Here is a 26,691-nt window from a genome sequence, read left to right on the forward strand (position 1 = left end):
TCCCTCCCCAGTTCTAACGGTGTCTTTTGGAAGCACATGCTTTCGACGCCAGCTCCCTCTGGCCAAGGAAGGAATGGGTGGGAATCTGCATTGTCCCCGGCCAGGCAGCCTTCACCACGGTCTCTCTGAGACACCATTCCATGGGAGCCCAGGGACTGGACAGTCCTGGCCATGAATTTGGTGGAAGCAGCCATTTCTGGATGAAAATGAAAAATAGCAACCTCGGCTTAAATTACAAGGAAAGTAAATGCTTAACTAATGGCAAGGAGCAGTGAGTGGCTTTATGACACAAACCTGTATGTATTCTTCCTGAGGTAGCCTCAGCTTATTTTTTAGAGCTTGGGTTTATGTGATTTCAGGACTTTGAGACTGTCTAGATTTCTTTCCATTGCCTTAGACTGCCAAGTAATAGGAGAACAATAAAGGGGCATAAATATTCCAGACACAGCCCTGAGAGATGTTTGCACATGTCACTGGAGCCTCTCTCACTAGAGCTGGTGGAGGATAATGGGGGCATGAGCGGACTTTTCTGACAGCCTGTAGCGAACCCACCTGGACAGCCCAGGGTGCAGTGGACAGTGGACAGTGGCGAGGTCAGAGTGGCCATCCACTTACTGAGGAACAGCAGAGGGACAGAAACATTACAGTTTGAACTATATGAAATTATGGATATTCAGCCATTTTGACCTATAAAAACAGCAATTTCAATTAAAAAATTAACAGAAGGAGTCATGTCAAGCATTGCTTCATTACTAAGTACTGCGGGGATTAAATCACTTGTGAAAATGCGGGTGCCTCGGCCTCCCTGTGGGGATGGAGCCGCGCCCCCTGTGCTGTGCCGGCTTTCTGAGGAAATGCAGGTGCGATGTTGGGAAGAACGCCATTCCTTTTGCCTCCCAGCTGTTGGGAAGGAGGACATGACTGCAGCCACCAGCTGTGTCAGTACATAGATGTGGGTTCTGGAGATCCGACGTGTCCCGGGGTGGGGGAAGTCCACACCCAAAGTCCCTCCCTACTGATGTTGCAGACTTGGCCTAAGGTGTGGCCAATGTGTATGGTTTGCCCCACAGGGTGTTTTGACAAAACGTGATTGAACTGTAAAACTTGGGAGATTTCACATAAAAACCGGAATTTACATCTTCTCTTGAAAAGTCAGCATATCAGGCCTCCATTCTTGCCTGGTAGCCCCAAGATGGGGCCAGGAAGCAGCTGCCACTCTGAATGGACTAGTACTCACCTTTTGACTGTGGTCCCATCTTTCCGTGGGGAGCCCTCAGTTGTGGGTAGGGTACCATTGCCATACTGTTTTGCACAGTGGCGGTCGTTTTTACAGAAAATACATTTTGCACTCATGCCTCTATCACAAGGGTGAAAACAAAAGATAGACCAAGAGAGCCACCGATTTCCAAGGAAATGGGAGAGAACTTCCTTGTAAAGAAAATTCCTACAAGATTAGGGGTTCAACCACGTATGTCTGGGCCAGCGGAGTCCAGTGTCTCCTTTGTCCAGCTGGAGGTGCTCGCCGTTCTGGCCCCTGCCATTCCTCAGAGCGGGGCTGTCTTCTCTGCGGCTGGTGTCTGTGGTCGAAAGAGTAAAGATGGCCATGGGCTTGGGAGCGGGGGTGGCCCGAGAATGGGCAGTTCTGGACTCCTCTAGAAGCAGCTCAGGAATCTACCACGCTGGGCTCAGAACTCACGGTGCTTGAGAAGCCCCCAAGCTGTGTCCTGGGCCCAGTGAAGGGTGTGGGGAGTGGCGGAGTCACCACACACACAGCTCACTCCCACTGTGGCTAGAGGTGGGCTGCTCTGTACCTGCCTTTTCTCGTGTCTACTTAGGTTTAGAAAAGCATTTAGAAAAACATTTCTAAAATGATAGAAATGAACTATTTTAGTAAGGTGCAAAAAAAAAAAATGAACTGAAGGGCTCGATGATGTAGTTATAATAGGCATGTCTCTGACACTCCAGACTAAAGAGAAGAGAGCCACTGGCTTTATTTAGCCTCGGACTGAGAAGAAAGATGGCCAGGGACGGTTTCTCTGTGGGTGAGACAGATTCTTGCTGCACTGTAAGACCAGGGATACTTGTTGTCAACTTTGTCCCGTAACAATTCATTATTTCATGAGCCTCTGAAACTACGTTTCCTAATGTCACAGGGACAGCAAGGCGCAGGTCAGTCAGCACCTAACTGTAAACTCCAAGCACAGGTTTCCTGTTGTCAGTCAAACTGTTTCTCTGAACGAGTGAGAATGCAGTCCAGCCTCCAGACCGGTCATTTAGAAGGTTTTACACTTCGGTATGTCTGATTGAAGCATTAGAAGATGACGTTAACAGCTTCAGAATGAGAATGTCTCCCTTCAGGTAAGGAGGTGAAGTTGCTAGCAAAAATTGGCCAAGGTTGCTGGGACCCAGCAGTTCTGCAGGAGATCTCATCTGAACAAAAGTAGAAAGACCTTGTTAATAGCCAAGATTCGTCTTTAAAGCAATGTGAGTAGAGCAAATTGTCCCTCCGCTGATGTTGCCATGCTCACGACAGTTTTGGAATTACCGTCAGAGCTTGCAGGTCGTATTTGGGGAGTTTTTCAAGGGAAAAATATTTTTTTAATATCTCAGTGATGGCAGATCTTCCTTTTTCTTATTTGTTCCCTGCGGATGGATTTGATTTTTGGTACCAGCCAAAATCCATTAAGAGTTAAATCTTAACAAATGATGTGACCGATCAGGCTAAATGATACAAGTTTGGTGCAAAACCAAGTGTGGCTCAATTAGTAAGACCGATGTTGTCTGAGTTACAAACCGATGCTGTAGAGAGAGGTCAGGAAAAACCCACAGCAAACCAATGGCTTCCTCTAGGAAGGAGCTGGGAGGGGAGGAGGTGGACAAAGGGAGCCTGGTTTGTGTGTTAAAACTTTCATGATAAGAATATGTTCATATATTACTTTTGCAATTAAAAAACATCCTCCGCTCATGTAAACTGATGCTGAAGACAAGTCCAATAGTGTTCTGAGCATCTGTAGACACCCTGGGTAACTCCTTTGAGTATGTTTTGTATTCTGACAAAAGCATACTAAAACCAGATTTTTAAGTAAAATTGATGAAAATTTTTAATAGACAAGTTTTAGTGATGTTTTAGGTAGACCCTATAGCAATAAAAGTCTAATGGTAAAGCCTGTTTTATTTTTAATTAGTCCTTAGAAACTGGTGTAAATTTGTTCTGGGGAAAGTTCTCTAAATTATTCTAATTCTGTGGCCCTAGTCGAGGAGGCTCCCTGAGGCTATCAATAGACACCAAGGGAGGTAGCTGGGTTTTGGTTCTGCGTTAATCCCCTACCAGCTCTATGACCTTGGGAAAAGCATTGGCCCTGTCCCTAGGCTTAATCTCACAAAGGAGGAGGTGATGGTGCCCGCTTGGGCTGATAGCGTGTAGTTCCACAGTTCTCTGTTGCTCTGAGCTTTCTAATTCCCAGGCTCTTCTGTCTCCAGGTCTAATTGCTCGCTCTCCCCCGGCACGAAGCCCAAGAGAGGCACTTACCTTCGTGTCTCCTTTTCTGCTTGGTCCTCAGAGCCTATAGACTTCCCTGATCCACTGTATTGTTCTGGAAATGTATAGGATTCCCTTTTCTTCCCGACAGATCGTCCTGGATGATTTGTGTTTCTCTTAGGGGATGTGCCCTAGATTGAGTAGAGTTGGGAAGGACATTTTAAGTGTTGAGACTAAGTCCGATGGTGGATTCCTGAAGAGGAATAGGGGGGAAGTGCTGGAGAGAACAGTCTCTCGTACCTAGAGGTCTCGCCTTTGTATCCAAGCCATTACTGCCATCTAGGGTGGAAAGACAGTAATACGAAAGCATCTGGATGGTGAGAGGCTGTGTGAGGAAAAGGAAGAAATGAGAGAAAGTAGATTTTTGCCACATGGTAAAGGTGTTGCTGAATATCCAAAGATGAGTTTTACCTGTGCTTTGAAGTTCTCACCCTGAGATGGGGAGAAAATAGAGTCCCAAATATTTGATGCCATACAATGCATTCATTCGCTGGGAGGTACCCTTGAATGGTAGAAGACAAAATATCCAGCAACAGCCTCGCTTGACCACAAACTGGCTATCACCTCCAATGAGAAGTACACCTTCTTCAGGCTCACCTTTCTCCCATCAAATAAGGGATAATTGGCTTAGATCAGAGGCCTTCAGATTGTTTTTGACCCTGAAGAACAGTAAAAAACACGTTTTATGTCATAATCCACAATGCTCATTTACACAACTAAGGCAGAAGTTTCACAAAACAATACTTACAGACAACGTACTCAGTCATTCTCTATTCTGTTTCAGTTTTTTGGAATGCTGGTTGTGACCCACTTAAATTGATTTTCCAGTTCTCTAAGAGGCTGCAACTCGCAGTTTGAAAAACAGTATTAGGTTACAAGTCTCGCAGAAATCGGGTTGTTTCCAGTCTTCAAATATGCTTCCTGTGGTCCTCTGTATGTGGAAAGGAGAGTTGAACTGAGAGCATAAAACAAAGATTCGGGGCATGGGAGTGGCCTTATACACGGTCACAGTGCAGCGGATGCAAGACAGCACGCTTCAGCTGCAGGTCACAGGAGAGCCCCAGTAAATCATGGCCACATATTACTCTCTTAGTGCTATAAATGCTGTATCCTTTGATGGAAAAAGATCCAAAAGATACAGAAATAAAAAAGATTATAAGAGAGTACTGTGATGGGGCGCCTGGGTGGCTCAGTCCTTAAGGGTCTGCCTTCGGCTCAGGGCGTGATCCCAGCGTTCTGGGATCGAGCCCCACATCAGGCTCCTCCGCTGGGAGCCTGCTTCTTCCTCTCCTACTCCCCCTGCTTGTATTCCCTCTCTCGCTGGCTCTCTCTCTCTCTCTCTCTCTCTCTGTCAAATAAATAAATAAATAAAATCTTTAAAAAAAAAGAGAGAGAGTGCAATGAACAAGTTGAAATGGACAGAGTCCTAGAAACACACCCTACTAAGATTGACTCATGAAGAAATAGAAAATCTGAATAGATCTATAAGTAGTAAGGAGATTAAATCAATTTTCAAAAACCTCACAACAAAGAAAATAACCTAGACCCCTTCAGTGTGAATTCTACCAAACATTTGAAGAATTAATCAAATCCTTCTCAAACTCTTCCAAAAAAAATTTTTTTTAAAGATTTTATTTATTTATTTGACAGAGAGAGAGACAGCCAGCGAGAGAGGGAACACAAGCAGGGGGAGTGGGAGAGGAAGAAGCAGGCTCCCAGCGGAGGAGCCCGATGTGGGGCTCGATCCCAGAACTCTGGGTTCAGGCCCTGAGCCAAAGGCAGAGGCTTAACAACTGCGCCACCCAGGCTCCCCGTCTTCCAAAAAATTTGAAGAGGAGAAAACACTTTCGAACTCAATTCTGAGAGGCCAGCATGTCCCGCAAGCCAGACAAAGACCCAACAGTAAAAGAAAACCAGTATCTGTTATGAATATTGATATAAAAATCCTCATCAAAGTACTAGCAAACTGAGTTCAGAAGCATACTAAAAGAATTATACACTATGACCAAATGGGTTATTTCTCTCGTGTAAGGATGGTTCTATATATGAAAATCAATCTACTATTCATTAGTAGAATGAAGGGAAAAAGCTAAATGATCATCTCATTGATGCAGAGAAAGAATTTGAAATTATTCAATACTTTGTCATGATTAAAAACATTCAACCAACTAGAAGAGAAGAAAACTACCTCAGCATAATAAAAGGCCATTTATGAAAAGCCCACAGCTAACATACGCAATGGTGAAGGACTGAATACGTTTCCTCAGAGATCAGGAGCAAGACAAGGATGGATGCTTTTACCATTTCTATGTCAGCATAGTCTTTATTGGAAGTTTTGGCCGAAGCAACTTGACAAGAAGAGGAAATAAAAGGCATTCCAATTAGAAAGGAAAAATTAAAATTACCTCTGTTCAGAGACGACATGATCTTATATGTAGAAAACCTGCTAGAACTAATAAACTAATAAACAGATGGATACAAAAATCAATATGCAAAAATCAGTTGCATTTTTTTACACTAACAGTGAACAATCTGAAAAGGAAATAAAGAAAGCAGTTCAATTTACAAGTAGCGTCAAAAAGAATAAAATACTTAGGAAGAAACTTAACCAAGGAGGTGAAAGATTTGTGCACTGAAAACTATACAATGTTGCTAAAAGAATTTAGACACGAATAAATGGAAAGACATTTATGTTCATGGATTGGAAGACTTGATATTCTTAAAATGTCAATACTACCTAAAGCGATCTACAGATTCAGTGTAATTCCTGTGAAAATCCCAATGATGGTTTTTTGCAGGAAAAAAAAAAAAAGTCCATCCTAAAATGCATATGCCATCTCCAAGGAGATAGTGCCCCTCACTATAGCCAAAATAACATCAAAAAGGAAGAGCAAAGTTGAAAGTCTCATACTTCTTGATTTCAAAACTCAACTACAAAGCTACAGTAACAGAAGAGTGTGGTGCTAGCATAAAGACAGACATCGAGTCCAATGGGATATAACAGAGAGCCCAGAAATAAACTCTCACCTATATCATCAAGTGATTTTTGACAAGGATGCCAAGACCATTCAAGGAGAAAGGACAGTGTTTTCAAAAATGGTATTGGGAAAACTGGATGTCCACGTGCAAAATAATGACATTGAACCTTATCGTCTAATACCATATACAAAAAATTAACTCAGCATGGTCCCAAAACCTAAATGTCAGAGCTAAAGCTACAAAACTCTTAAAGAAAACAATGGGGAAATCTTCATTGGGCTTGGCAATGATTTCTTTCTTTCTTTTTTGCTTTTTTTTAAGATTTTGTTTACTTAGAGAGAGAGAGAGCATAAGCCGGGAGGAGAGTGAGAAGCAGATTCCCCACCAAGCAGGAAGCCTGACGTGGGGCATGATCCCAGGATCCTGGGATCAGGAGCTGAGCTGAAGGCAGACGCTCAACCGACTGAGCCACCCAGGTGCCCTGGCAATGATTTCTTGGATATGACACCAAAAGCACAGGCAACAACAACAAAAAAATAGATTAGAATTCAAAAATTTAAAAGTTGTTTATCAAAGGACACTGTCCAGAGAGTGAAAAGGCAACTCCCAGAATGGGAGAAAATATTTGCAAATCATATATCTGATAAGGGGTTAATATCCAGAATATATAAAGAACTCCTGCAATTCAACATCAAAATAATAGACAACCCAATTTAAAAATAGGCAAAGGACTTGAATAGACATTTCTCCAGAGAATATACACAAATGGCCAATAAGCACATGAGAAAAGCTCAGTATCACTAATTATGATGGTTAATTTTATGTACCGACTTGGCTAGGCTAAGCAATGCCAAGATAAGTAATAGAACATTATTTCTGGATGTGTCTGTGAGAGTAATTCTGGAAGAGATGAACATTTGACTCAGTTGAGTGAGAAAAGAAAATCTGCCCTCCCTAGTGTGAGTAGGCATCATACAATCCTGGAAGGCTCGAATAGAACAAAAAAGGTGGAGGAAGGGTAAATTTTCTCTTTCTTCTTGAGCCGGGGGCTACATCTTCTGCCCTTGGACATCAGAACTCGTGGTTCTTGGGCCTTTGGACTCCAACACTTATATTTGTGCACACACACACACCCTCCGCCAGCTTCTCAGGTCATCAGACTCAGACTGAATTATACCACGAGCTTTCCTGGTTCTCCATCTTGCATATGGAAGATTGTGAGACTTCTCTGTTCCTATAACCATATAAGCCAATTCCTATAATAAATATCCTATTATTTATAATTCCTATAATTATTTTTAATTCCTATAATAAATATCCTGTTATATATATAATATGATATACATTAAAATATATATTAAATATATACAGATATTGTGTGTATATATATAACAATGTTTCCTGTTGGTTTTGTTTCTCTGGAAAATCTTGACTTAATACACTAATTATACACAAAATCAAAAACAAAATGAGACACCACATCATGCCCATTGGGATGGCTGTTAGCAAAAAAAACACAGGAAATAACAAGTGTTGGTGAAGATGGGAAGATATTGGAACCCTGTGCATTGCTGATGGGAATGTAGAACGGTACTGCTGCTAGGAAAACAGTGTGGATGGTTCCTCAAAACATTAACCATAGAATTACCATATGATCTAGCAATTCCACTTGTGGTTTTAGACCCAAAATAATTAAAAGCAAAGATTCAAAGAGATATTTGTAAACCCCTGTTTATAGCAGCTTTATTCACAATAGCCAAAAGGTGGAAACAACCAAAATATCCATCAATAGATGAATGGTTAAACGAAATATGGCATGTATCTACAATGGGAATCAGCCTTAAAAAGGAAGGAAATACTGACACATGCTGTAACATTGATGAACCTTAAAGATATTATGCTAAGTGAAACAAGGATCCAGTATTGTGTCTGTCCACAAAAGGACAAATGTTGCAGGATTCCAGTTATAAGAGGTACCAAGAATAGTCAAATTCAGAGAGACCGAGAGTGGACCGGTGGTTGCCAGGGGGTCGGCGGCGGAGGGGAGGGGAGGAATGGGAAGTTAGTGGTTAATGAGGACAGCATTTCAGTTTGAGAAGATGAAAAGGTTCTGGAGATGGATGGTTGTGACAGTTGCACAACTATGTGAATGTACTTAATGCCATAGAACACACTTTATTAAGTTGGTAAATTTTGTGTTGTATACATTTTACCGCAATAAAAAAAAAAAAAGAAGAAGACAAGTCAGTTTTGATTGCCCACTCACCACCACCCCATAAAATGCACCAAAGGGTCAGATTTAAAGGGGGAAAATGCAGTCATTGTGTTCCAGGTCTGCAGGTAACCCAGCGTGATTGTTGGCATCATAAAGACAATCATCTGAAAGATAGGTGATTACCTCTGTCTTTAATGCAGATGTTTTACCATCAGGCAGATTCAACTCAACAGGACATTTTTCTGTCCGCACTGCTGTTCTTTGACAGCTGGGAAGGAGGAAAATACAAAGCAACTTCTCAAGTATAAAGGAGTCTGAAAATACCTGTCTTCAAGCCTGCAAGATTTAGAGCTGTCCTGTGTCCTTTTTCCATAAGGCGTAGATTCCGTAGCCCCCCTTGATGACCAGCCAGCCCCCCAGGGTGGTCCAGGGGGTTCAGGGTGCTTTTTTGTGGATCTGGACTGAGAGGCACTGCCATGAGGGGAAGCCTCTCCCTTGGCATGTTTCCTCAGTCCAGACTCTGCCCACAGCCTTGCAGATTCAGAAGAAATACGTCACCCGACTCAGAGATGATCAAACAGAAGTGCTCCAGGGTGACTACATTCGCAGAAGAATGACAAATGGCAAAGTACTCATTCACAGGAAAGATTTCCTTTTAGCCAATAAAAGAAGATCTAAGAGATGAGCTCTTACGATAAGCTTTTATTCTTCCTGTTTACTGCCTCCCTGCTTTCGCTTCATGACATCAGAAGGAGCGGTGCACGGCATAGAGAGCCTCTGCTGAGGGCTGTACTTACGGGGGTTCCTTCCGTGGACGGCTAATGTCAGCTGAGCTGATGACTGAAGAGCACAGAGCGTCATCGTGCAGCAGTGGGCCTTTCTTCTGTGTGGCACCTGAGTTTTGCTGAAACCCAGTGGCGGGAAGCTGTAGAGAAGAACTTGCTGTGAGGGGTCTCATGGCTAATGCCCCTCTTAGGAATCAGCTCCCGACCTTACGAGAAAGGTTCTGAAGAAATCTGAGATAAATGCAGCTTTGCTTAAGCCTTTCTGATGCTTCCAGTCTTCCCATTCAAAATGCCACCTTTGGGGCGCCTGGGTGGCACAGCGGTTAAAGCGTCTGCCTTTGGCTCAGGGCGTGATCCCAGCGTTCCGGGTTCGAGCCCCACGTCAGGCTCCTCCTCTATGGGCCTGCTTCTTCCTCTCCCACTCCCCCTGCTTGTGTTCCCTCTCTCGCTAGCTGTCTCTATCTCTGTCAAATAAATAAATAAAACATCTTTAAAAAAAAAAAAAAATGCCACCTTTGGTGACATATGGCAGCTACCCTTGTGCTGAGCGGAGCCTGACGTACAGTGATGCAGAATCCCTATGCTGCACACCTGAAACTCGGGTAACATTCTGGGTCAGCTATACTCAAAAACAATCTTTTTGAAAAAGGCAAAATGCCACCTTCGGAATAGTCTTGAAAATAAACAAATAAGGAAATTTCAATGAATTCATTATTTTAAAAGGGGTAGCTGAAAATTATCCCCACTTTAGTTGTGTGAAATAGCAGGTGGCCGTTACCTATAATGTTTAAGAGCTACCATTTACTGAATACTTATGTGTTCATAGACACACGGACTAAGGAATTTACATACATTGCTATATTGGAGCCTCACAACAAGCTCCGTTTACAAATAAGGAAACTGAGGCTTGGAGAAACTAAGTAAGCTTGCCTGGAGTCACAGATTGAAGAGTGGCAAGGCCAGGAATCTGGCCGAGGGCTTTCCCAACTCAGAGTTCATTGCCCGTACGGATCCGCATCTGTGTCAATAGCTGTGTCATCCATCGGGCAGTAGTAAGTTGTCCTCAGATAATCAGTCATTAGCTTTCTTGTTACAGTGCCTTTGTGTCCCAGGCAGAAAACTAGAGAGTCAGAAACATACATGCAAGGCAGCGCACATACAGAGAGGGACCCAACTGAATGCCCTTCTTGTAAGCTCCCTCGATCAGGTGCGACAGCCCCCCATGTGTTGTCCTGCTCAGTTTCAATATGTCTCGAGTAACTGGTACTAATAATAGATACAACATGAGCGACTTGAGAATAATGTACCTTAAAAAAATGAACTAGAATTGATTCAGCATGATCCTTAGAGTAATGTCATGCCAACTCACATTCCAGAATGCTTTCTTGAGTGGAACAAGGGGGGGGAGTGACAGCTTAAGCTTGGGGACTGTACAGACCCCCAGTTTTCCCCAACCCCCCATCCCATGGGAAGGTGTGGCACAGGGCCTATTCGGTTATGCACATCATCTCGTGTGTTGGGATTAAGACCCCTTGTCAGGAAGTACTCAGTAGACAGCTGTAAAGGAAGGAATTTGTTTAAGCCTCCATAAAAATATTAGCAAAATTTTATTCCTATTGCTCAAATTTCTATGAATTATTTTAAGTATTATCTTATTTCACAGCTTATTCCAAGTATAACACCATGTAATAATATAAGCATTAGCCAGGAAGAATAGAGACTTCATTGTTGAGATAAAAATTGGTTCCATAATGAGGAACCAGAAGTACTGCCATTTGAGTAGATGCCAGCTGTATGATGAGCCCCTTCTCCCTGAAAATGTCACCACTAGTGCTTGGAGATGAAGAAACAGAGGGGTCTAGACAAGAGGGCCCAGGTCTTTGAGTTCAGCAAGGCACAGCTATCTGAAAAGATAGTACAGGCCCCTTGGAGGACGCTGGTCATAGGGTCAGATCATAGTCCAAGCACTTCACCTCACCTGGGGGGCAGGAATCACCGGGCTTCGCCAGCAGTGTGAAAATCGGTGCTACTGAGGACAATCTGGTGGTGGGCAGCATGGGACAGCCCCGGGGGGTGGCCAAAGCAGGTTATGGCCTGAGTGAGGAGGGTCCCTAACCGTCAAGTCAGCTGGAATCCAGCCTTTCTAGAATTCTGGCCATCTCTGGGTCTCAGTTCTCCGTGTACCAGCCCAGAACTAGAATGACAGCTTTTTGGGCTGTTGACCCTAACCGTTCTCACCGGGGATCTCATAGTTTTCATAGCCTCCTGTGTACTGTGTGGGTGAAAGGCCTAAAAAAACAAGTGTCCTGTAAAAACGAATGAATCAGGGGCAGGGAGTTGTTAGTGAATAACCATTCACTAAATAAGCCATGTCGTTGTTAAAATAGTAATGATGGAGGGGCGCCTGGGTGGCTCAGTCGGTTGGGCATCTGCCTTTGGTCAGGTCATGATAGGAGGATCCTGGGATGGAGCGCTGCGCGGGCTCCCTGCTCAGTGGGAAGCCCGCTTCTCCCCCTGCCTGTGCTTCCTCTCTCTCTCTCTCTCTCTCTGACAAATAAATAAATAAAATCTTTTTAAATAAATAAAGAAAGTATTTCTGATGGCTATGAGGGAGGTGGAGTCGGGACGAGGGGGCCAGGTAAGCGGGTGAGCCACAGTGGCAGAGGAATATGAAGTTCCGGGAGAAGCTGATGGGCCCCAGTGCAGACAGGTCCGTGCTGGGATTCCGTCCGAATCCAGGAGGCCCCCTCGGTTGGGTCCTGGAGCTCCTAGGAGGAGATGCAGTGTGTAGACCCATCCCCACGAGGATGGCCCTGTACGGCGGGGGCAGGAGGGAGTGTCCCAGGGAGCCTGCAACGAGAGGAGACATGTCGCAGACAGGGTCTGAGCAACTCCCCACGTTTAACCAAACGCACAGCTGGAGGCACCCCCAAGCTTTGGTCAGCGTGGCCAGGGGGGTGAGAGCACAGACCGGGGGGCAGGGCGGCACAGCAGGCAGCGAGAGCGGCTCCAGCGCCAATGGGAGGAGGGTCACAAAGCCCCGAGCGGAGCTGATGACAGGAGGCAGGTATGAATTTGGTGAACGGAGATCAAGACCACAGGATGTGGTCTCTTTTGGCAGTTTCCCAGTTTGGTGAATTTCTAGGGAAATAAAACCATTAAGGAGGGTTATTTCCATCTTCGGAAAATGCGCAAGCCCCTACTTCTGGGTCACTTGGCGTGGTGCTGTTATTTCTGGCCCTTATGCAGCTGCTCTGCGTTAGCCTCCTGCTCTGGCTGTCGCCTGGTGCCAGTCCCCAGGGTCAGGGAGGCGGCCCGTGTGTGCAGCAGCGGCACCAAGCTCATCTGACAGGGAGCATCGCTGGGGCGGAATTACAAGTCATAGAAATACCCGAGCGTTCATTTTTATGCTGTTTTCAATACAAGAGTGGCTACAGCCCCCCAGAAGCATACTCATCGTTTCACCTTGGCCCAGAGGAAACTGCACCAGCGTCGTGCAGGCTGCCTGTGCCTGGGGACGGGCTGCCTGTGGGTGCGAGTCAGCTGCTTTATTAGATTCGACTGGGGGCTGTCACCTGTCGCCATGCCGGAGCCAAAACGGCCCATTACAGAATTTCATAGTCAGACCCTAAGCCCCAACTTCCTCTAAATGCAGCTGGGTCTGTTTATATTTTTGCCCCTAATTCCATGGTGTCCTGCGGGTATCTTAGGAACAGGTTGTATGTACTGGACAAACACCCTGTTTAGCTGCAAAGGGAGTGTTTGTATTAGACTTCTGGCCTACAAAAGGGAGCAAGAGAGGGTTGGCCTTCGCGTCCAAAGACGTAGGAGTGATTTACCTGGCAGGTCGACTCGTGGGTCTTTTAGACTTCAGGAGGCTCAGTGATGGCACAAGGTCATGTATGCATATTCCTAGGAATCCAAAAATACAGGCATCTCTCCCCACCACCACGAACCCAGTTGTTCTTATTCTCTTTCCCAAAGTAACAGGTCTTAAGCTAATAAATGGCCCAACAGACCCTTGCTAATAGCCAACAATTTGGGTTCAAAAGGGATGACACATTGAAATGCCTTGTAAACAAATTTATGGTGTTAGAAATGACCCTTAATCACGCCTACTGTGTGCTCGTCACCTTGTCAGTCTGGTCAAACATTTTTGAAAAAGACATTAAACAACTAGATGTCCCGTTACATCTGCCTTATGAATATATAGACTCAGGAATAAACTCACTCCAAGATACTCGAAGGGCATTTGAGCTTTTGGAAACTCAGTGTTTGGTCTGAAAGCCAACCAGTGTGGCTGGGTAGTGCTTTCCTTCTACTGCTGCTGCTTAGGTCAACGCTGGTTACTGTTCAGAAGAGTGTTGTCTGGCGCTCGGCCCGTGGAAGCTAGTGCCCGTTGCGCGGGGCAGGCCTCCGGGTAAGAGCGTGGATTCACCCAGACCCTGTGCAGCTCCGGGTGGTGACTGAATGCAGTTTTGAGGATATTTTGAATGCATTGCAAGCACACAGGTGTACGGTTTGGAAGATATCTGATTTCAGATCTATTTGAAATCTATTATGGCTGAGACCAAAACCTTCTAACTTTTCCTTGTGGTCACAATTCTCTGTTTAGATGTTAGGTGTGAAAAAGGACCAGTTCTTTGTCACTCCATGTTTTAAACAGGTCAGCTGCTCTCAAAGAGGAATGCAATCCCTTGATTTTGGGTGCTGTTGTATGAAACTAATGATTTTCTTGTGATGTTTCTTGTCCCCCCACTGCCAGGAAGGGCGCCTGTGGCCTTCAGACAGCTCCGGGCCTCGGCCAGGGGCCTCAGAGGTAAGGAGTTGGGCAGGGGTGGGGATAGGCCGCAGGAGGTAGCTGCTGCCCCATGTCAGGGGAGGGGAGGGGAGGGGAGGGGAGGAGGGGAATAACCATTGCAACACAATTGGTGGAAAGGCTAAGTGTATTACCGCGTAGATTAAGAAATAACCCGTTTCGATTAAGGCATATACTGTAACTTTGGTTAAAAAGGCGGGGAGAAGTTTTTCCCTAGGATGTCCTAGAGATGATTCATGATAGTCTGAAGCTCCTTACAGAAACCAGGTTGAGAATCACTGATCTTTACATGATCCCCATAAACTGCTAATAACGAGGTTTGTCAGATGTGGGCATCGTTTATAAATACATCTCCAAGTTTAATGATACGATTTTTAAAATAACATAGTTTTTGCCTGTAAGTTAAAAATATGGTGTGAGAGAAGTCAGCGGAGATCTATATCTTTATATTTGATATATCTCTTTTCTCTAGAAGAAATTTGGATGGTGGAATAGGTGAGAGGATTATGTAAGAAGAATGGTATTTGGATTCATTTTGGGAAATCATCTGTAATTATATTTACTTCGGAGTACAAAACATTTTTCATGTCAGTTACTAAAAATAACTACAGGAAACTTGTATCCAGAATGAAACAACTGGAAAAGCCTAGAAACTAGAAGGAAAAAGAGCTCACTTGTTCTGTATTTTCTTAAGTAATTGATAGGTCAACATGCTCCTATAAATGATTCATCCACTGACCCAGTGCCTTGGACCTACTCCAAGTACCACTGTGTGCAATTAAACTTACATTTATAGTGAGAACTCTGAGGGCCCCCACTCTTCTGAATCATAGGTGAGAGAGCAGGCAGCGTGGTCCTTTTGCTCCAGGTGAAGGGGTGGGAGCCCAGAACCGTCACCTGGTGGGCAGGACTGCAGCGCCACCCACACAGCATTCTTCCTCTCCATTCCTGTCCAGTGAGCTCTGGACATTGCTGCTGTATTCTACTGGAACCAGCAGAAAACGTAGATACATAGTGTGCTCCGTAACTCCCGTCCAACCCAAATTGTCAGTCAACCGGTCTCCACTGTTGAACCATCCTAGATTCCCTGTAGTTTGGCAAGGTGAGTGGTGTAAGTCGCAAGGAATAAGAAAGCTACTTTTTTTTTTTCCTGAAATAGTCTTTTCTCTTTGTTTCCTGTTTTGAGGACTGTTTGGAAAGTCTTCAAACTGCCGAGAACACAGACCAAGCATGAATTTCCTTGCTACCATCACATTCGTGGTCATTGTGTCAGGAATCTCTTCAACCCTCTCCTCCTTCCCTTGCAGATCATGTATGCCCCGAGGTCCAGGGACAGGTTTACTGCCCCATCCTTTATCCAGAGGGACCGGTTCAGCCGTTTCCAGCCCACCTACCCCTATGTGCAGCATGAGATCGACCTTCCCCCCACCATCTCCCTGTCTGACGGGGAGGAGCCGCCTCCTTACCAGGGGCCCTGCGCCCTGCAGCTCAGGGACCCGGAACAGCAGAGGGAACTCAACCGAGAATCTGTGAGGGCCCCACCCAACCGAACCATATTCGACAGCGATTTGATAGACATTTCCGTGTACAGTGGGGGCCCGTGTCCGCCGAGCAGCAACTCGGGCATAAGTGCCAGCACCTGCAGCAGTAACGGGAGAATGGAGGGGCCGCCCCCGACGTACAGCGAGGTGATGGGCCACTACCCGGGCGCCTCTTTCTTCCATCACCAGCACAGCGGCGCACACAGGGGGAGCAGACTGCCGTTTCAGCAGGACAGCTCGGGGGCCACGGTGCTGCCCATCCAGGGCAAAGACAGGAAGCCCGGGAACCTCGTCTGACCCTGCGGAGTGCACAGGAGGAGGAAGAAACCGAGGAGGGAGGAGGGCCGCACTGCCTCCGCCCCCAGGCACGGTGTTGTTCCGTTTCACGTGCTCCAACGAAGTAAAACCAAATGTGCAAACGTGGTCTTTGTTTCTGATTCCTTTCAGGGGAATTGCATGCAGACTAGACTGAAATAATACAAACTTCCATCCGGTCTGACCGCGAACAGTGTTTATTTGGGGACAGGCGTCAGGACGGGGGTGGGGGCTGGTTTTGGCAGAGGGCGGGCTTGGGAACACAGAGAAAGGGATGCTTGGAAGATATCATGAAATAAAACCTGCAGAGATATTTGATTTATTTAATTACGAAAGGAGACTTTGCAGAGAAAGAGGCCGGAATGGCCCGTTTTATAATTAATTGATAAAGAAGGATGCATTATTATATATTATCATGGGGAAGTATCGGCCAGTTTGCTTTTTCTCCCAAGGTGTGGAACTTTTATTTTGTTTTAAAAATATGATTCAAAATTCCTGTTTTGTGTGCCAAGGTATAAAGTGAAGAAGTTAGATGAATGCAAGGAGTTAATTTGTGTTGTGATGATGTGTTTTTAAAAGTTGCACTATCTAAATGTTTATATATGAGGGGACTGTTCCATGTGAAGTTCTGTATGTTGTCTTCTCACCTGTGGATTATTATTAGGCCCAAGGAATACCTGGAGTGTTCCCCATAATCACCCAAGAAAAGATGTTTGGGGATGTAGCCTAACATATGCCAACTTACCTAAATCAAGGGAGTCATTACCGTTGCAAGAGCTCGCCTCACATAGCAGGGCGTCCCCGCAACATTTGGAGACTTTTGGATGGAGGAGAGGAAATACTAAACCCCAGTGTTTCTGAGTTGTTGAGTTACTCTGCTAGTCTTAGGCTGCATATTTGATTAACTCTGACCCCGACACATGCACTTATGTACCCGGTGCCATGCCATGCTGCCCGTCCTCCAGCGGTGCAGTTTCTTCAGTAATTTAGAGGGTTTTTTTTCACTGTAGCATGAAATATACTCAGATACATACATTATTTTATGCAATAAATTGTTTAAAATGCAAGGTGGTTATTTTTAATACTGTTGAAATATGTGACTTCTCAGTGTATTCCCATTTTCTCTCTCCTTTTCTAGATAGGTAGTTCAGTTCAGGCCTGGACGGCTGGTCAGGGCTCTGGAGGCCCTCAGCAGTGAGCCACTACCTGGCCACGGTGAGCAAGTGATGCCTCCAGCGGCTTCTTCATGCGCCGAGGCCCCCGGAGCAGATGAGAGCCCACCGTGGTGCCGCGCACGGCAACAAGCCGTCGCCCGTCACTGCTGCTGGCGCTGCGCTCTTGGAGGCGTGCGGTGCTCAGAACCCAGCCCGGCTCCTGGGGGAGCTTCCTCAGCTCCCCGGACCATTACCCAACAGCGCAGGGCGGGGGAGCGACTGGCAGCGCACAGGATAAAAAGCACAACACGTAGTTCGATGCAACTAGAAAGCCAGTTTTAAATATCGCTAGTCTTAGCTTTACTATTCCTGATATTTACGAACATTTGCTCTTACATAGAATAGATAACTGCTGGTGTGGAAGCCAGCATCTGGCCCGTGCGACAGCCGTAGCCTGTGGGTTTGGCTGGCACCAGGCCATGGGAGGGCTCGTCCCCTTTGGCCTCTGCGTGTAAAACAATGAATTTGGAATGATGGCTCAGTGACTCTGATCTCTGCAGTTTTCATGCTGAATCGGCACGTGTGCTCATGTCTGTCTGTGGGTCTCTGGAGTGGTTTCTCAGGGAGGTGACTTCGTGCTGTGGGCTAAGAGCTGGAGAATGTTCTGAACGACAAGTCCTGTCCTCTGCTCCTTCCTGCTACTTCTCTTGGTCAGTAGTGGCCGGTTTTTGTTTTGTTTTGAGGATTGGAATCTCCATTACACTCATCCGTTTCACACAGTAACCTCCACAGAACTAGTCACTCTTGAAAGAGAGAGAAAAGATGGACAGCAGTTGCCACTCGGGACTCAGACCCTGTTTGGAGGTGTGTGTTCTGGGGGCTGCCTCAGGGATTCCAAGACTGGGCAGATCCCCGGGAGCCTGGAGTTGGACCCAGAGACTGCCTCTCCCATGCCCCAGGCCCTCCCGCAGCTCAGCTCACTGCCTGGGTTACAGGCCTGTGCTTAAGAAAGCTGGGCATCCCCTGGGCATGAAGCCTCACCTCGCCCTGCAGGGGAATGTTAGCACCTGACCCAGTGTGGACCCCATGGGTGGGGGCTCAGGGTAGGTTAGGTGTCCTGTCAGATGCAAAAGGAGAAGGTTAGTCATCATTTCAAACCTCACCTGCAGTTTTGGTACAGTGGTGAACCGCTTTATATAGCCCTTGCTCAGAACGGTTGCACAGTCCTCTTCCTACCTGCTACAAGAAGGGGCTATGGTCAGAAGCTGGTAAATTTCTTAGTCACCTTGCAAGTTTATGAATGTCTTGCAGATGTCCACAATAATTGGCAAAGCAATTCTTTAATTCAAATAACTTGAATCCTTCAAAAGAGGTTCCTCCCATTCGGCCACCCTAGAGAATTGCCCTTTGAGTTATATAAAGACACAGACCTATCAAACCATGACTTGATGGTCTTTGAGGCTGAACCTCTGCGATGAATTAGTTTGAAAGCCAAGGTCATGAATTAATAGTCAATTTCCTTCGACATGGGGAAAAGGTGATTTAGATACGTGGCTTCTTGGAAGGTGTGGCTGCCCTGTTCGTACCACGTTACCCCTCACTGGCCAGGTGAGGGACAAGGGGTGACGTGAGGAGGCAGCTTGTATAGGGGCTCAACCTTCAAGAAGCCCATGTGCTTAGGAGACCCACAGGTCTGGCCTAGGAACCTGATTTAGGCAATCCATGGCAGGTTTACTATTTCAGGAGGGTGTTAAGATGAAGGATTGTGTTGTTCAAAGGAACAGGGGTGGGAACTGGTGCTCCCGGGCGTCCGGCTGTCACTTCCAGCGGCTGTCCCCAGACTTCCAGGAGCAGGAAACCCAAGGCATGTTGACTCCTGTTCCTAGAAACAGTCTCCAGGGGTGTATTTGCTCTTTCGGAAGGTCTGTGGGCGTCAGTCGCCAAAGCAGGCCTTAGTGCAAACGAGATTTTGTTAAGCAAACTGTAATTAAGTAAACGTTGCTCTATTCTTTGTGTCCCTGACCAAAATTTAGCGTTAAGGAGTTTGACAAGCATGTCCTCTGTCCTTCCCCACCACATATGCACATAGACACACAGCCCACAAGAAATTTCAAGATAGCCGAAGAGAGTATTTAAAACTTAACAAAGACTTGTCATGAGGAGGACCTCATGTGTATCTGCTGATTTTAGCTCAAACTCTTGGAGAGGACAGGGGCTGACAGGAGCCCGGGAGGCCCTCAGAAGCCCCGGCGTAGGGATGTGGCGCCCAGATGAGCAGGCCTGGGGCTTCTGAACATCTTCATTTGATCGTCTTCACCTTTATTCTATTTTTGTAAGAATGAGAAGGGCTCAAACAGCACGCACTGCTAGAAAGCTGCTCTGACCTAGAGGAATCTGATCAGATCACAGCCTTCCCCTGAGCAGCAGAGTTGCTCACCCCACCCCCACCCCCCCCACAGGGCCCTCCTGCGCCATCCATCCGGTTGCTTTTCTGACTAGGGGTGCCTGTAGAAGGGTCCTGGTGGGGTCCTCAGGGGCACGGCTGGGGGCCACTGCTCCACGGGCTCCCTGCCTGCAGCCTCCATCGGGTGTTTGCTGTGCCAGGGCTCCTACTTGAGGTTCGCTATGTAAAGCGGTACCATGCACTGCATGTTGTCCCCTATGCCGTTCGTTTTTCTTCAGATTTCCAAAGCTCAGAAGTGTGCAAAGGGGGGGACAACCGGGAAGGACACTTGGGTTTTGTTAACTTTTTGGTTTTGTCTGTGGCTAAAGCAAGACGTATGCCCATGCTTGGCACCAAGCCTGTGTATGGTGACATGCCCCCCAAGACCACCTCCCCTCTCTGCAGGGCCCCCCGTCATGGCTGAAGGGCCCAACGCAGGCTCCGTTCTGCTGATGTTCACCCAGATCACCTCGGCCTTGGCAAACCTAAATAAAATGACATGATTGGGTGACAGGCTGGCAAGTCACCCCTCCATAGTGGGAGCAGCACTGTATCCACCAGTGCGCACCAGTCACAGATGAAGAAACCGCTTTGGCCCCAGACCACAAGAGCTGGTCTCCGCAGCTTCGCGGCTCCCCTAACTGGGGCCGGCTGCCAGAGGCCGCCAGAGGACCTTGCGAAATACTCCCGCCTCGCCATCCCCTACATTTTTCGGGAACCAAGATTTCAGCCGGGGTTAGTTTACTGCCCAAGGTACTGCGTCTTTTGCGTAGCTCGAGTTTGTAATTTTCTGCCAGGGTTAGACAGTCGTTTGCTGCTGCTGCTTTCCAGGCCAGCTGCATCAGGAAGCCGGTGTGTGTGAGTCGGAATGCCTTGCTGAGAAAGCGCTGCCTTCCTCTGATCCCCTTCCCTTCCCGGGCGTGTGCTTGTCTGTGGGCCTCGTGGTGGGGGCGCCGACGCACTACTCGCATGTCGCGTCGCCCGTGGCATTCCAAAGAGCTCTGCACGCCGGTTGCTTTGAAGCCCCCACGGGGTCTCCTGCTGACTTCAGCAGGCCCAGGAACTGAGCCCCCCACCACCGCACTCTGCTCCCCCTTTGTCGTGCCTCACTTACGATGGTGCTTTTTCAGTTGTCTGTCTTCTCTTATGTTTTTATTTGTAAGGTGCTGTATATAACTTGAATATATTATGCACATATCCTACCCAATGGGTAGAACAAAACATTGTTAATACTGTAATATAATGTATAGATACTGATTTTAACAAAAATGGCATAGAATTTGTGAATGCCTACGTGCTTTGTCCTCTTTTGTAAGGAAATTTGCAAATGGATGCATACAGATAAAAGTCTATGTAGTTTATTTTCCTATTAAATATCAATATTATAACACAAAGGAAAGAAGTCTGAACAAGCAAGCCTCTGTTTATGACCAGCATATGTATAGCCATTGAGAGTTGCATCTTTGCTGTGAAACCCCTTTAAAAAATAATTTAAAAAGAATCCCACAGCTTTTTGGTTGCCACTAGATGCTTCTCGTTTTCATCTCTTTAGTAAGGCTCAGTTGGACCAGTGTTAGAAGTCAGAAAAAAAAATGTTTTTCCCACTTGATTTATGAAGAGAGATCTCATGGTGTAGAGTAGCGCAGACGTCAGGCCCCAGTGAGAAGTGTGTACTTCGTTAAAATGGCAGAAATTATGTCCAAGTTCAGTAAATTGGCCAGCAGCAGAGGACCGTATTCAGTACAGAGGCGTCAGCAGCCATCTGTGTCCCTAGTCTCTCTGTGCCTTTTTCTTTGACAAACCGTAGCCGCGGAGCCAATGAACGCGTGTGTAGGGCACGAGTATCTCAGGAAAAACGGATCCACTGAGGAGAAGACCCCACTCTTAGAAGAACTCTTTTGTTTTGGGTTATCATTCGCAGAGAATTAGCTATCAGCCAGTCAAGCGAAGAACCTTCTATCCATTCCTGTTGGTGTCTCGTGGTGATGTTGACAAGCGAGGTTTTGCCAGCGTTAGGGATTAACGTGTCCAGTCGCATGTTTCGTCTCGCCTCTCACGCAGCATCTATCCTTCCAGCTCGGGGTTAGTGTCCGTTATGACCTCTGCATTTATCTTCAAATATTCTAATACTAAAAAAAAGAAAAAGCCTATCACGTGTTCACCAAAACCGTGGTTGAGTCATGGGCGTGGCATCCCTTCCAGTGTTGACCGTAAAGGCAGTCAGTGAAATTTTGCCCAGCTCGTCCATATCTCCACTTTATTCTGTCACTAGAGGATATCAATTCTAATACAATCCATGTGTGTCATTTGCTCTGTGGTGTATGTTCTGATTTTGAAAATCACAAGAGAATCATGCCTTTATCCTCCAGAAAGCAGATTATTACAGATTAGCCTTGCATTGAAAACACCTCTACCGTGCAACTCTTGATGCTGAAGGATGAGAAGTCCGCCCTTCTCTGTCTGTTCTGAAAAGGCATGACAAGATAGCTCTCTCCAGGGGCTCCGTCCCGTCCAGCCCCCCACTCTCTGCTCCGCTTGTGACCTGCAGGGACTCCCTGTGGTTCAGGTTTGGCATTAGGAGCCACGGCTCTCTGCTGTCAGAAGCAGCACTCCCACCCTTCCCGGTTCCATCTCTTGGGAGAACTGTTGAGCATGAGAATCATCAGAGAATGTTCTAGACTCAGAGGCACTAAAGTGTGTTACCACACCATTGCTTCCTTTCTACAGAACTAACTGAGGCTTAAACTTCACTGTTAATGATACTGGTTCATTTTAATGTGCTTGTTGGTATATTGCTATTTTTCATTTCTTGGCTTTCAAAAATCACATCTTCTAATTGTCTTTGTCTAGTGGAAAGCTATTTTTAAATGTGTACAACACTATTCATAGCATTTAGTTCATTTAATTTTTATTATAAAGCAGCCAACTAAAAAAGTACAACTGTATTCGAACTTTTCAGTGGTTCATGTGAACTCTGATAACCACAAGTCATTAAAGTCTGTAACAGCCATTTGTGCTCACCTTTCAACATAATTCCCAGTTATATACAGAGAAATATTTCCAGCTGTTGTGTACCTGCCTCTTTTAGCTGAGCAATGGTGATGTAGTTCTTAGACCTAAGGTCTATAATTGCAATACTTTTAAAGAAAGATGTTGCCCTAAGTGCTGTTTGTTAGTCATGAAATCAGCCTTTTCTGCTTGTTCTGAATGCTGTGGTCAAACCATAGCACAAACCATTAAAAATAATCAGTGATACACATGCGTCTTCTGTTTTTCTTTTTTGCAATCTTCAAAAACAAAGCACATATATGTGTGTCGGGGGGTGGGACTACATGTGTTTTAAAATCCAGTCTCAAGGAAACACTAGTCTTATGGTTTCTTAGCTAACCTGTCCTCAAGCCCAGGTTTTACATAGAAATGTTCAGGGTTTGTCCACAGGTCTTATCATGGGAGGAGCCATTGAGAACAGCTTCACCTGAGCTGAGGTGCCCGAGGGCTGTGTAGCTGTCTCCCAGTTTCAGGATGGCTGACACAGAGAAACAAAAACCAGCTAAGCTCAAAACATGAACAAGATTTCTAGCAATGGGTCCACAATAGCCAAACCGTGGAAGGAGCCGAGATGTCCATCAACAGATGAATGGATAAAGATGTGGTTCATATGTACAATGGAATATTACTCAGCCATCAGAAATGATGAATACTTTCCATTTACATCCACTTGGATTTAACCGGAGGGTGTTATGCTAAGTGAAATAAGTGAATCAGAGAAAGACAATTCTCATATAGTTTCACTCATATGTGGAACATAAAAAACAGTGCAGAAGATCATAAGGAAAGGGACGGAAGTCTGGATGGGAAGAAATCAGAGAGGGAGACAAACATGAGAGACTCTCTTTTTTTTTTTTTTTTATTTTAATTTTTTATTTATTTATTTGACAGAGAGAGACAGCCAGCGAGGGAGGGAACACAAGCAGGGGGAGTGGGAGAGGAAGAAGCAGGCTCATAGCGGAGGAGCCTGACGTGGGGCTTGATCCCACAACGCCGGGATCACGCCCTGAGCCGAAGGCAGACGCTCAACCGCTGTGCCACCCAGGCGCCCCAAACATGAGAGACTCTTAACTATGGGAAACAAACTGAGGGTTGCAGAAGGGGAGGTGGGGGGGGGATGGGGTGACCAGGTGATGGGTATTGAGGTGGTGATCTGATGTGTGGGATGAGCACTGGGTATTAAATGCAACTAATGACTCGAACACTACATCAAAAACTTATGATGTACTATATGCTGGCTAACTGAACATTAAAAAAAAAAGATTTCTAGCAATGGGAACCGTTCAACCCGGAGACAGAAGTTTAAGGTCCTCAGCATTAGAGGTTCTCAGTCTGTGATCATGTAGCAAAAGGACTCTAAATTTCCTTCATTGAGAGATTAGAATAATAGCTCTAAGCTCTAATTACATATACAGATTCACAGATAACATAATTGTGTATGCACAAAACCTCACACAATCTACCAGATCACTAGAATAAGTGAATTGAGCACGGTTGCAAAAAACACAATTATTTTTACATGTCTATGTTAGTAATGAACTTTGGAAACGACTTTGGAAGCTGAAATCTTAAAAATGCCACATAAATAATTGTTGGTAATAACACCCATTTTAGATTCTCTTTTTTTTTTTTTTTTTTTTGAGCGAGAGGTGGGGTGGGGCAGAGGGAGAGAGAGAATCTTAAGCAGGCTCCATGCCCACCTGGCAGGAGGCTCCATCTCATGACCCCGATATCATGACCTGAGCCAAAATGAAGAGTTGGACGTGTAACCGACTGAGCCACCTAGGTGTCCTTGAATTAATTTCTTTAAAATTGTTTTGGAAAGGGGATTAAAATAGCTATAAGAAAAGAATTTCTTTTCCTTAAAACAGCAAATAGTCACTGATAGATCAAACTATGTTCTGGAATAAATTCTCTAATCTCTCATTCAGTAGATCATTCAAGAAATATAAAAGAATATCCCCCAAACGTGCTGTCCCTGAGTGAAGCTAAGACTAGTATAAACTTTCCTCATGGAGAAAGTTCTGCACAGAAATGAGGGGGTTCAGGGCTTGAGATGCCTCCTTGATCTTGTTCAGTAAAACCTGGGGTCTGCAAAGAAACAGCTCCCCACCCCCATCCCCCTCTGCCACAAGGAATCTTTACCAAGCACCACCTGGTAGCTGTCTCCGTGTGGGGTTCCTTGAAAGCAAAAGCAGAGACGAGGATCTCCATGCAGGTAGCTTGTCTGGGAGCTGTTCCCAGAGGACAAAGCAGGTAATGAGAGAGGAGACAGACAAAGGTGTTCACGCTGGTTTCCACTGCAGGCGACGGGGGCTCAGGATGGTGCCAAGAAGGAGGGGAGGCAGGGACACCAATTTCCACTCTTGAGGGTTGCCCTTTGGGATTATCTTCCCAGACACTCTGGGTAGGAACAAACTGAAGACTTCTGGAGAAGCCCTGAGGCAGAAAAACCCAGACAACTGGTGTCTGGAGCTGCCAGTGTGCATAGGAGTTATCCCTCCCAGCTGGAGCTGAAAGGACAGTGGCCAAGGGGCACCAGAGTGGAGCTCTCCCACTTCTGCCATGGTGCATGCCACACTCAAGTGGGTCCTTGCAAGAGCCAGGCCCTGCTGGCAGGGGAAAGAAACGCCCAGTTCTGGATCCGCCATTTTCCCCGATAGGCTTACACTCAGCACAGGATGCGAACAGAGCCCAAAACCTTCCCTCCTTGATGATGACCTCTACTTCTTCCTGGGCTTCCTTGTATCCCAACCTGGAACACAGTACTTCAGTGCTGCCAAACATGCCTGCCCAAGACCCTAAACCCCTCCAGTCTCTGGCTTTCTTTGACCAACTTACTCTGTTTATTAGCTTGTTTGTAAAACAGCAGGGCTGCTGGCTGCTAAGCAGAGCAACTCCTCCGGCTGCCCACTTCCTGCCCCCTTAGGAGAACATTTGGAAACACAGGGCATCCTTTTCCAGAGATCCACTCAAAGTGAGCCTTGAAATAAAACACTGTATTTGTGACTCTCCGTGATGATACTTGCACATAACATTCTATAATGAGTCTGTTACTTAGAACATCATAATTAGATTGCTCATTACGCTGTTTTGCTTTGGATTCTAATTCGAATGTTCGTTTTAAAATAGCAGCCCCAAAGTAAAAACTTTGCATTTGTGAAGTTCTTTGTTTTAACATCATGTTTCTGTTCAGACTTTAGCTTTTACAAACCTCATTCGCCCCACTTTACACACTCTTCTAAAAAATCAGAAATGCCAAAGCTACAGTTTTGCTCATTTGAACACAATATTGTGGTGACTGAAACGCAGACTTTCAAAAGGCCTTACCAGGAAGGCCGTATATATATTTACAGATAGCTGTATATAGTAGCCCCTGTATAACTAAACATGCTTATGAAGCCATTTGCACTTAGAGCTGTATGTGGCTACTGTTACCATGCATCTGAAAGCACCAAAGGTTCTAGCAAGCCACACTAGCAAAAAGAGGAAGCATGCTTTAAAGCCAGAATACAAAGGTCGGTCTCCCCACCCTGTGTGGGCCAGGTGACCCCAACCCCTCACTTGCTGTCTGCCCTGAGCTGCTATCTGAATGAGGGCACCATCAGTCACTCCCATCTCTGGCATGGACCCTAACATGATTTGGTATCTGTCTCACTTCTGTAAGATTTCCTACTTACAATTAAAAGGCAGCACAGATTTTGGAGCCTACAGACCTGGGTGGTTCAGATATTAGCCTTCTTTCAAATTAATGTCCCTGATGGGCTGTTGCTTTTAAATGTTACTTGTCCAACAGGAACACTCAGGGAAAGACTGGAAGACAGAGTGTGCTTGCCATGCAGGACCTCAATGAA

The 26,691-nt window shown here is 45.8% G+C and overlaps 1 protein-coding gene across 7 annotated transcripts in view; it reads left to right on the forward strand.

Annotated features, from left to right (window-relative positions):
* Nucleotides 1-16,311, forward strand: part of LDLRAD4 (low density lipoprotein receptor class A domain containing 4) — a 417,333-nt gene extending 401,022 nt beyond the window's left edge. For 5 of the 7 annotated variants that reach the window (XM_087857498.1, XM_087857497.1, XM_087857494.1 and 2 more), the window contains 2 exons: nucleotides 14,283-14,336; nucleotides 15,644-16,311. In XM_087857498.1, the coding sequence (XP_087713624.1) occupies nucleotides 14,283-14,336; nucleotides 15,644-16,174 (585 nt within the window). In that variant the 3' untranslated portion in view covers nucleotides 16,175-16,311. The remainder of the gene's footprint in view (nucleotides 1-14,282; nucleotides 14,337-15,643) is intronic. The other 2 variants (XM_087857495.1, XM_087857496.1) reach the window with 1 other exon arrangement.
* Nucleotides 16,312-26,691: the final 10,380 nt, after the last annotated feature.

The sequence above is a fragment of the Ursus americanus genome, chromosome 30, assembly GCF_024610735.1.
Source record: "Ursus americanus isolate L20-20 chromosome 30, mUrsAme1.1.p, whole genome shotgun sequence".
NCBI classification, from domain to species: domain Eukaryota; kingdom Metazoa; phylum Chordata; class Mammalia; order Carnivora; family Ursidae; genus Ursus; species Ursus americanus.